At 49.6% G+C, this 11,002-nt stretch overlaps 1 protein-coding gene across 3 annotated transcripts in view; it reads right to left on the reverse strand.

Moving 5' to 3' along the window:
• Positions 1-10,397, reverse strand: part of Syt6 (synaptotagmin 6) — a 57,391-nt gene extending 46,994 nt beyond the window's left edge. For 2 of the 3 annotated variants that reach the window (XM_035451795.1, XM_035451796.1), the window contains exons 1-2: positions 10,235-10,397; positions 173-521 (exon numbers count right to left, since the gene is read on the reverse strand). In XM_035451795.1, coding sequence (XP_035307686.1) covers positions 173-521; positions 10,235-10,397 — 512 coding nt within the window. Of the gene's footprint in view, positions 1-172; positions 522-10,234 lie in introns of those variants that run through there. The other variant, XM_035451797.1, reaches the window with a different exon arrangement.
• Positions 10,398-11,002: the final 605 nt, after the last annotated feature.

The following is an 11,002-nucleotide window of genomic DNA, read 5'->3' on the forward strand; positions in this document are numbered from 1 at the left end:
CTACTCTGATGCCACCTCCCCTCTTGATTGCCACCATGGATCACACCATCTACTCTGGTCCTCAAAGGAAACATGCTGCTATTTCTGGACCCTGATTCTTAGAATCTCTTTGATGCACTGTACCAGAAAGTGTGGGTGCATGGGGGTTAGGAAGTGAGGGTGAACCCTTCACCTGGTGGATGACGCAGGTTCTGTGGTCTGTCGCTGCAGCCTTGTGTGACGCATGATGTGCTCTTTGACCGACATCTGCACCTCGGCTGGGATATCTGGAGAAGTGTGGCTGATCTTCACAGCTGCCTCCAGGAAGCCCAGGGCACTGGGGTCCTTCAGCTTATCTGCCATGTTGCCTCTGGAGCTGGGACTTGGGAGGGTCTCTGAAGCAGGGTTAGCAGAAGAAGGGCTGGAGGCCTCCTTGTTCCTCCTGGGCATCCAGCACAGCTTCCAAAAGAGAAAGAGAAAAACTGCCACCAGGGCCACGCCACACACAATAACTACCACGGCGAGGAGGCTGACAGAGGTGCCTGCCCTCAGCATGAGGCAGGCAGGGTAGGACAGAGACAGACAGAGGTGGGGATAAGCAGGTGAGGCATTGGAAGAAGGCACACACAGAAGGGACAAAGACGGAAGAAGAGAGAAGAATGGTTATGAGCAAAGCTGCCAAGTCATGGGAAGAGGAGATGGTTTGGGGGTTGACCACTGATGGTCCATTTTGTCAACTAGCTGCAGCCTGCTGTTTGCCACAGTCTGATTGCTTCAGTATCACCCTGCCCCCACCTTTTACCAGCTTGGGGAGCACTGGCTGCTTGCCCTACTGCTCTTGGCTCGTGCCCAGGGTGGGGACAGTGATTTAAATGGGAATCTAAGCAAATGTGCAAATTCCTGAAGCGTTCATATTTGTACGCTGCTTGAATTTCTATTAGAGCAGTTACTGTGGCCAGACTTGTAAGTGTCTTGTTTTTCTTTTTCACTCATTGTATTTTGGTACTGGGGATGAAACCCAGAGCCTTGCCCTTGTTATGCAAGTAATTTCTCACTGAACTTTATCTCCTGCCCCAAATGGTAAATTTTTGCACACAACCCATACACGGTCTATGAGGTAGGGGGCAGATACTGACTACCTCATGCTACCTTCTTTGTCCAGGCTGTATCCTTGTTCGATCCTGGAACAAGGAATTCAATAAACACCCAGCTCTCTCCCAGGGAGAGGAGCCCAGCCCCATTTCCCTAAGGGCAGGTGTGTTAGCTTCTCTTTTCCTAGAGTTTTCTGCATGCTGTAGGCTAACTGGGCACTTGTATTAAGTTGGAATCTGATTACCAGGGTCTATATAGGTCAAAGTTAAGTACAAAATACAAATAACTCCCATCACTGTCTTCTTCCATTCTGTGGTTCTTTGGAAGCTTTGTTGTAAAGCTAGTATTTGTGAAAAGTGTGGCAAACTGGGTTGGAAGCAGGCACTTAAAGCCCTAACCTGTTCCCGTGCAGACCTAGTGGTGCCAATCATCTCAAGAGAGCTGTGCAGAATGCTTCCTCATATGCGAAGTCAGTATGAAGATGAGAAGATGAATCTTTGAGCCCCATGCAGAAGTCAGAAAGCTCTGAGCCAGAGGTTTGCCTGGCAGGGCTGTCATGTGATCACTTGTGGATGAGCCAGTAGAGGAGCTTGGTTTGGATAATACTGTGTGAGAAGTGATGAAATTCCATAACTGTCATTACCCCCAGATGTCTGACTTTTTTTTTCTGGAAGAGGCCAATGGCTTGCTAACTGTCCCTGGGAAGATTGGTGACACTGGTGGATGTCCCTATGCATGGATGAGTCCCATCAGCTCAACCCTCTGCTGTCTTTCATCTGGCTAGTCCCTGCAGACCTCTGGACTGGTTGCTAACTGTCTTACATATCTTAAGACTTACTGTTTGCAATTAGTCAACAAGTACCAAGGTGAGGCTGTCCTTTTAAAGATGGCAACAGTAGCCCTCAGGAGGGGCTTACAAGAGGCCACAAGTTAGTCAGACATAGAACTTTTGCCAGGGCCCAGGTGTCCACTATCCTATTCTTTCCATTTCTATGACTTGTTTGTCCCAGCTTAAATTCTAGACTCCTCCTATAGGTTCCGGCATAGTGTGTTTTCATTCATGAACCAGTATATACTCAGGCATACATGAATGAATTACAATTCTTTCTCATTTAAGTTCAACTATGCCAGACTGCCAGATGCTGAGCTAGGCTTGGCAAAATGCCTAGGTCCCTCCAGGTTCTTTTACCGTATCCAGTCCTTAAGGAAAGCTACCCTACATCCTGAGAAGGCAAGAATTTTAGCTATGTTCTCAAGGAGCCACCACTCCTTCTAGCTCCCTGTCCAGTCCTTGCCAGGATCAGCAGCCAAGTGCCTCCATGAAATGGGGTGAAGAGGAGATTATCTGACTTTTACCACTACCTCTGCCCCCACTCAGCCCAGCACGGGCACTTCAGAGCCCTTCTCTGGCCAAGAGCTACCACTAGCCTGTCCCCTAGAGCAGCAGTTCTCAACCAGTGGGTCATGACCCCTTTGGAGTCAAATAACCCTTTCTCAGAGTCGCCTAAGACCATCAGAAAGCACAGATATTTACACTATGATTCACAACAGTTGCAAAATTGCAGTTATTAAGTAGCAACAAAAATAATTTTATGGTTGGGGGTCAGCACAACATGAGGAACTTTATTAAAGGGTCGTGGCATTAGGAAGGTTGAGAGCCATTGCTCTAGAGACTACCAAGTCTCCAATGAGACATCCATGTTCCCCAAAAGAAAAAAAATTCCAAAGTATTATAATATTTATTATGTTGTATAAGTAGTCAAAAAGTTACATATGGATTGACAGTATGGATTTAGTCAATTTCTTCAACATCATTATGTTTAATACTAAAGCAGTTTTTATATATCCAATCATGTGATCCTCTCTTATGAAACAGGTAAAATGATTGTCTTCCCTTTGCATCTAGTAACACCCAGGGAATTAACAGATTGCCCAGGTCATACAGTCAGTAAGGTGGGCCTAGTCTCCACATGGCTAAGCAATATTACTTTGGTAGAGCATGAATATAATTTAGAGACAGGTAAACACACATTGGAAGTACCTAAATCTTTTCCTGTTGTACATTTATGATCTAAGTGGCTGGGAGGCTGCTCTTCTGGGTGTGTCTGGAAAGCTACTATTGATATGTAAGTCTTATTGTAAGTATCTGGACATCTCTGTACCCTTCACATCTATTCTTTATTACAGCTGCTCTGGGCCCATTTTCTGTAGTGTTCACTTTAAAACAAAAGGTATTTCTAGGGCCATGCTTTCCTTTGATCATACATTTTACTTGCTCTGGTAATAATTAGAATTTTAATGAGAAGGGAGGAGGTGAGGGGGGAATCCAGAGAGCACAGAGTGCATTTAAATATTCAGCTTGACAAAAAAAATGGAATTCATAAATGAAATAAAGGTGGGGGGGAGGGACCAAGGGATTCTTCTTCTTTTTTTTTTTTTTTCCTTCTGTAGTTGCTATTTCAATTGCTCCTCCATGTGACCTCCAGCTGCTGTTCCCTTGGCTCTATGCTTAGAGAAGACAGTGGATATGGATTACTGGGAATCAGTCCCTAGCACTCAATACTGATTATGAAAGAACAAGAGAGCCACCCCATGCCAGGAGAATTTTCTCCCAGGACTAGAAGAGCCTGGACGCTGGCATCTCACAAGCAGGCAATACAAGGAGAACTAGGTTCTGAACACTGAAAGAATTCATCCATACAGGAGACATGCAGTGGTAAGTAAGAAAGCAAGAGCAGGCCAGGCGGTGGTGGCGCATGCCTTTGATACCAGCACTTTGTGGGTTCAAGGCCAGCCTTGTCTACATATTGAGTTTCAGGACAGCCAGGAATACACAGGGAAATCCTGTCTCAAAAAACCAAAGAGAGAAAGAGGGAGGGAGGGAGGGAGGGAGGGAGAGAGAGAGGGGAAGAGAGAGAGGGAGAGAGGGAGAGGGAGGGAGGAAAGAAAGAAAGGAGGAAGGAAGGAAGGAAGGAAGGAAGAAAGAAAGAAAGAAAGAAAGAAAGAAAGAAAGAAAGAAAGAAAGAAAGCAGAATCAGACAAGAGGAGGTGGTAATTGGAGAGGACTTAAAATAACTCTGGGTGGTCTTGAACTCAGCCAGCCTTCATCCCCTAGTGTGTTAGTCTCTGTCATAACAAACACCTGAGATAACCAACTTATGACAAGAAAAGGATCATTTTTTGCTCACAGTTTTAGAGGCTTTAGTCTATGATCGGCCAGTCCCATTGTTTGGCCCACGATGTGCATCATGGTGGATGGATGGGTAAAACAAGATCTCTTATATCATGACCAAGCAGCGAGAGAGAGGAAGAGAATGGGGGAGGGGCTGGGGTCCTGAGATCCCTGTGAGGGTCTGCTACAAGACTTCCCACTAGGCCTCATCTCTGGAAGGTTCCACCCCCTTACAATAGGCCAACTTTTGGAAACATGCTCGGATTTGTAGTTTGGGGGCAGATACTACAAATGCAAGCTATGGCACCTGCTTTCAGGCATCTGAGAGCATCTAGCCACCCCCTGGGAGGGCAAAACAGAGTAGATCTATTTATGCTTTGGAGACATAATCCCAAGAATATTGTCTGGAACAAAGGCATGTGGCTTTAACCCTAGTTGGGGACCTGGACTTCACAAGGTACTCAGAAACAGGGCAGGTATCTCAGGAGGGGGAGGGGAGCACCGGTGCCGATGACTGAAAAGTACATTGCCATGCACACTGCTCTCAAGTCCATCACCTTAACCATTCGGCCATGACTACCTGCCCACATTGCTTTCTATGGTTATTCCTGCCTCACCGGATCATTAAGAAAATCTAATAAGCACAGCCCTAATATGCAGAGAATGTTCCCCAAACATAAGCTGCTATTATCCCCCAGGACTGGGCTTTCTTCCTTTCTTTCTTTCTTTTTTTTTTTTTTTTTTTTTTTGTGGTTAAGTATAATTGTTTGCTACGTACAGCTAGGCCTCTGGGGCAGAGAATGGAGACCCCAGATCAGGGGGCAAAGTGGCAGAGTAGCCTCAGGCCCCTCTTCCCTCCTGAGAAATTAAGATCCTCTTGAAGGTTGTTAGGGTAGGACCTGCTTGGTCACCTTAAGTGAGATTATCTGGTAAGGCAATGGCTCATGGGCTCCTTCCTCATCCAGAGATGCTAAGGTATTAATTAGCATCTCAGGGCCTGCTTATCTTCCCTGGTGACACTTCATTCTCTAAAGACAGACCAGCTGCCCCCTCCTCTTCCCTGCATCTGTAGTGTTGGGATTCATCAGCCACTCTTATCGCTTGCTATTGTTCCCATTTTTTCTAATGTGTTTCTGTGTCAGGAAAGTCCATTTTGCAACCATCACAGGCTTTCTTGCTAACAGATTGTAATTGAAAAGACAAACTAGAGAAAGGACCGGTTCCCAGCTCACCCCAGGACTAGAGAAGCCTGGCCCAGGGACTGGAGTTGTTACTGGCCCCTCAAAAATACAGGTGCCCAGCTGTGCTTTTCTTCACATCCTTATAGAGACATAGGTAAACCACAGGTCAGAAACCAGAGAAGAAGGGATACAGAAGTCCAATAACATGGGAGGAACAGCATCTAGTCCATGGAGGGAAGAGACTCCAGGCAGAACCATTCATATTAATATTAATGATATTATTTGCTGTTCATTTCTATGCAGCAGGCATTGTGCGTTTTATATCATCTCATTTAATCTTTACAGCCTCCTGAAGAAATTCATATTCACTTCTCACAGATAAACAAAGTATAGAGATGATAACTAGTCATTTGCTCAAGGGATGCAGTGTGTTAAGCAGAAGAGCAGGGATTTAAATGTAGGGCTTTCTGATAGCAAAGCCCAGGCTCTTGAACCAGGCATCCCCGGGGACTGGAGAGGGGCTGAAGCACTGCAGACTCTAAGCTGCACAGCCAAGTCAGGGAGGCATTTCTTACCTGGAACCTGGAGAAGGTGAGGGTGTTCTCTATTCTTTGGTCTGATCTTCTAAATCTGGACAGATCCCTGCAGTCTTGGATTGTAACTAGCCTCCACACTGATTTTTCTTCTTCTCCGAGAAGAGCATGTCCTCAAGTTACCATGAACTACCAGACAAATAACCAGTGGCTCCTGAAAAGTCTCATCCAGTGATATCCCCAAGGAATATGTGTGTGTGTGTGTGTGTGTGTGTGTGTGTGTGTGTGTGTGTGTGTGTGTGCATTGAGAAAACAGTGGCTGGTCCTTACTGGGGCTAACAGACATGGTCCATTAATAATAAGCCCTGCCGTGGCTTGTGAATTTATTAGGAGAAGTGAGTGTAATTAAATTCAGAGTCAGGGGAGTGGGAGCAGAGGGCCATTGCTTCCTTTTCTCCTTTAGAGAGCTGGGCTGAGCTACCGATGGGGATAATTAGCAGAGTCCAAACAGAGAAGGAATTAATGCTCCTGAAAAAACTGTGATGAGGAGAGACAATGCTGGGCTAATTATGACCGCACCAAGCTTTATGACTGGGTGCCTGCTTCCACCGTCATTAGAGGATTCAGAGATAAATTGGAGGCTAATGTAGAATGCTATGGTGAGGAGAGCTTTGGCACTAATTCAGTTATTATTGTTATTATTATTATTCCAGATGGTCACAGTACCTTTCTATCCATGGTCCCCTTGAATGGAGAACTAGAAGTTGGTATGGTGGAGGGGAGGAACAGTCAGACAGTCTGTCTGTCCTTTCTGTTCTCTGCCCCAATTTATATTTGCAACTAGTGAGAGGAAAGATCTGTGTGGATGTCATGGAGAAGGAGGAGTTCAGTGCCCCAGAGAGTTGAGGGATAAGATGTCATTTAAGCCTGCAGGATCTGGACTAGATGTCTGGCTGCCTCAGCTCTGACCGAATTTCCTAAGAGGGTTAGGGTTAAGGTTAAGGTTAGGGTCCTGTCTCAAAACATCAAGAGAGAAAAATAGTTCAGGCATGAAGCAGACTAGGATTGGAAAACCATTCCACCAGTTGTTTAGGGTGGTGTGCTTCTTCCACAAATGTAAAATATAGTATTTCTTTCTTGCATCTAGAAGGAGCCAGGGAGTGCCTGGTTCTTCAGATGAAGAAACAGGACTCTGTTTTAGAGAAATGTGCATTTCATTTGCCAGCACACACAGGAAAAAACATTCTCTGGGCTGCAAAAGCCAACTTCAAAGGTAGGTGGATCACAGAACATCCCCAGAGTCATTAGTAAAGCTAACAAACATCACATCCATCTAGGGCCATAGGTAGGCTGGGAACAACCGCTCCTGGCTGCTAGCCTGCAGCACCAGACAGCTTAGGCCAGCTTTCAGGTTCCTGCATATTCTAGAACACTCTTAGATTTCTGCTGCACACTTTTCCCTCTGTAACTGGGCTATGTATAAAGTTCATTCACCTCTTTAAGGAAAATGACCAAAGGAAAGGCCTGCTGGTGACTATTTGAGTGTAGGGGGCATATAAGGAGTATATTAAGAAAGAAAGCAGACTGGTGATCCTTAGGGTTTTTAGAGAAAGTGGGGAGTTTGCTTTTAGTTGAGAAGTTTCAGTATAGATCTTTCCAAGTCAGGGTCTGATTCATCGAGATTTCTGATGCAATTCCTTGCCCAGACCCTGGCCTATGGGAAGGTCTGTGCAAATGGCAGTGGACTCTGAGTCTCAACTGGTGAAGCTCAGGGAATCCTGGGAGTTAGACACTTCAGAACTGGCAGAAGGCAGGGGAAAAGGTAAGATGGGGAAGGAAGCCGAGCATACTCTGCCCACTTGCATTTTTTTCCCCATAAAACTGGGGAAAAATCTAGCATTGCTTTGGTTGGAGAATCAGATCCTAGATAGAGAACAAAGTGAAGGCTGGGACCTGGAAGGTCTGGCACCCTGGCCTGAACACTGCATCTCTGTAGACCTACTGCTCACCTAAATCCCCAAGGTCCTGGAGCCAGCTGAGCCACTTTCTCGTGGTGTGATCCAGCTCCCTGTCTGCCTGCATCTCTTGTCCTAACTTGGCCTCAGGATTTCTTGGGGCTTGTGACAGACACATTAATCAAGTTAAGGCTCCTTGGGGTCAGGGCAGTTTATACAACTCAAATTCACATTAGGCCAGGGTACTGATTCATGTGGTACCCTGTCTCTTGCCCAGGCTTCACTCATCTCAGCTTGGAAATTCAGATTCAAGGAATCTTTTGGGAATCAGAATATCAGTGTCTCTCCCAATATGTACACACAACAACCTCCAATGCCCCCAGCATCAATACCAGTGTCTCCCCCAAAGGTACACACAACAACCCCCACCCCCAGCATCTTTGCGGTGGACAAGTAGTAGTGCAGAACTCTGTGGATGTGTTCTGGCCCTCCATTCTCTGAGGTATCAAGCCCAGAGGGAAGACTCCACTGCAGATGGAGCGCTTGAGGAAAAGATGGGAGGGAGCTAAAGGAAAGGAGGGAGATAGGAAGAGACTGACTTGAGGAAATTTTTGTCTTGGAAGTGTATGGAGTTGGGGGGTGGGGGGGAGAAGGAGATGTCACCAGAGAAACGGTGTCCAATGACAGTCTAATCTGTTCTGAGAATACCAAAGAGGGAGAGCCAACTTTAATCACGGTCCTACTTGCAAAAGTTCCTTAAGTCTTGGTCTTTTCTGCTGCAGTCATCAACTCATTGATTAAATAGTGCCAGAGAAGGCCAGAGAGAAAAGCAGCACCCCTAATGACTCACAGATGTGAGGTGGGCTCCACTCACACAAGGCTGGATTTCAAGCAGCCTCCTAGAGGGTACACACAGTCTTCCCCGGCCTCTCTACCCCTCCCTTGAAGGCTCTATTCCTAACCTAGAGTCTACATCTATCTTTGACCTTTAACCTCAAATGGAAACAGGGGTCTGGAGTCTGAGGTCACTGGGGAGCTTACCCAGCCTGCACCTGCTCCCAGAACCTCTCCTGTGGTCCCTGGCCACTTGTCCCTGGAGACAAGTGGAGACCATCTTCTTGCCTCTAGCATTCCCCTCTCCTCTTTCCGGCGCCAGCCATATGGAACCACGAAGCGACCTCCCACTTAAGCCTAGGCCCAGAGCCACTAGGGTCCGAGTCCGGGTCTCGGTCGAGAACAAGGTTCAGTGAGTCTGCGGAGCCCCAAGGAACTCCAGCGCCTCAGTCTCTGCAGGATTTCCCCACCCCCACGCCGCATTCACTCCGGGCCTCGCGCTGCCCCGGGCCCTTTGCTCGGAAGGTACACGACCCATACTCGCTCTGTCCTGGACCCTCCTAATTGCGGGACAAAGGATCCCGCTGCAGCGGGAGAGCTGCTTGGCGGCAAAGACTGGTGCAGCAGGTACATACCCGGGCCGGTCGGCTGCCACGCCGCGGACACTCCCGCGGCTCCCGCCGCCAGGGCGCGACACGCCACCCCTGTTGTCGCGACTCCCGCGAGACGTCGCGGCTGCACGCGGGACCCTCCCCAGTGGGCTCGGGCTCGGGACTCACCAGCTCCGGTGAGCTGGACTTGGCTCAGGCTGCCGCCTAGACTCGGCGGCTGCCGGGGCTGCGTCCGGCGCAAGGTCCGCACCTCCCGGGCAGGAGGTTCCCGCCTGGCAAAGTCGGCGAGAGGCACCGGCTCAGTTGCGCACCCGCCCGGAGTCCAAGTGAGTCAGAGACCGAGAGAGCGAGTTATAGGGGTGCCGGGGGGTGGGGAGTACGCCACGCCACCCCGCCCCAGCCCCCCGGCGAGACGCAGACAGCCACTCGCTGCTGAGAGACCTGGACACAAAGACCGCGTGCCAGCTGCAGACGCAAGTTTTTCCCAAGCCTAGGGGCTCGACCCGCCTTCACCCAGTCACTGAGGGGCCCTGGACTTTGGAACCCCCGGAGGACTCGGGCTTTCCTCCGCACCCAGGATGTCTCCCTCTCCACGGCTCTGGCCGATCGGCCCTAGGATGAGCCTAGAGACACAAGGGAAACTGAGGACGCATGGGTGCCGCATCTCGGAGCTCTCGCATTAGTGATGGGGAGAAGGGGTTCTTCTCCGGGGTCCCCTTCGGATCTCTTGCTGTGGGCGGCGAGCCATCGGACTGGCCCAGGCCGGTACCCCAAGCTAGACTTCTGAGGTTCTGGGGCTCTTGGGCCGGTGCCTTGGGAAGGGGAGGCCACCGGTGTGAAAATCCAGGAATGGAGGGGGCTCTGGGTCTCCTGGTACCTGAGTCAGCCGCGCTCGGACTCTGCTCCGGGGGCTGCAGCTCGAAGCTCCGACAAGTCTCCACGTCCAGCCCGAGAGGGGGCGGCCGGGCCCGGCACAGAGAGGCCAGGACCGCGAGCGCCGCCTGGCACCGAGGCCCTCCGGCCCCCCAAACCCCGCTCATGCCCCGTACACTCAGGTCTGAGGAGCAGTGGCTCGCACCCCACACCACGGCCGGACTGGGGCGGGGCAAGGCGGCCCCAAGAAGACCCTCCCCGCAGCGGCCCCCTGCGGTTCGGCTCTGCTTTTAATCACTTCCCTGCAGGGTCCCCGCCCCTCACGTGGCATCCCGCGGCAGCTGGCAAGTCTGGCGCCTCTCGACCGCCCCCTCCACACGCAGGGACCTGCCCGAGTCCGGGAAGGTTCCAACCCCGCTGTCCCACACAGTGCAGGATTCAAGGCCAGCCGAGCAAGCACCGCGGAGGTGACCTTGGGCCTTTCCGGGACTCAGTTTTCCTTTTCGTAAAAGAGGTGTAATGATTACTGGTACTTCATGAGTTCCCTGGGAATAAAGGTAGTACTTGTGAAAACGTTGGGGAAATTGCCACATGTCACACAAGTGGGCATCGCAATAACACAACATAAAAAGGGATGGCCAGACTGTACGGCGGGAGAACCCTGCCAAGGTTGTTGATAGGAGAAGTTAGCCAGACTTGCCAAGTCTCAGCTTGGGAGATAAAAGACCCCAAGACTGCGGAGCGAGGGGAACTGCAAAGACTTTCTGAGCCC

This window comes from Cricetulus griseus, assembly GCF_003668045.3.
Source record: "Cricetulus griseus strain 17A/GY chromosome 1 unlocalized genomic scaffold, alternate assembly CriGri-PICRH-1.0 chr1_0, whole genome shotgun sequence".
In the NCBI taxonomy this organism is placed as follows: Eukaryota; Metazoa; Chordata; class Mammalia; order Rodentia; family Cricetidae; genus Cricetulus; species Cricetulus griseus.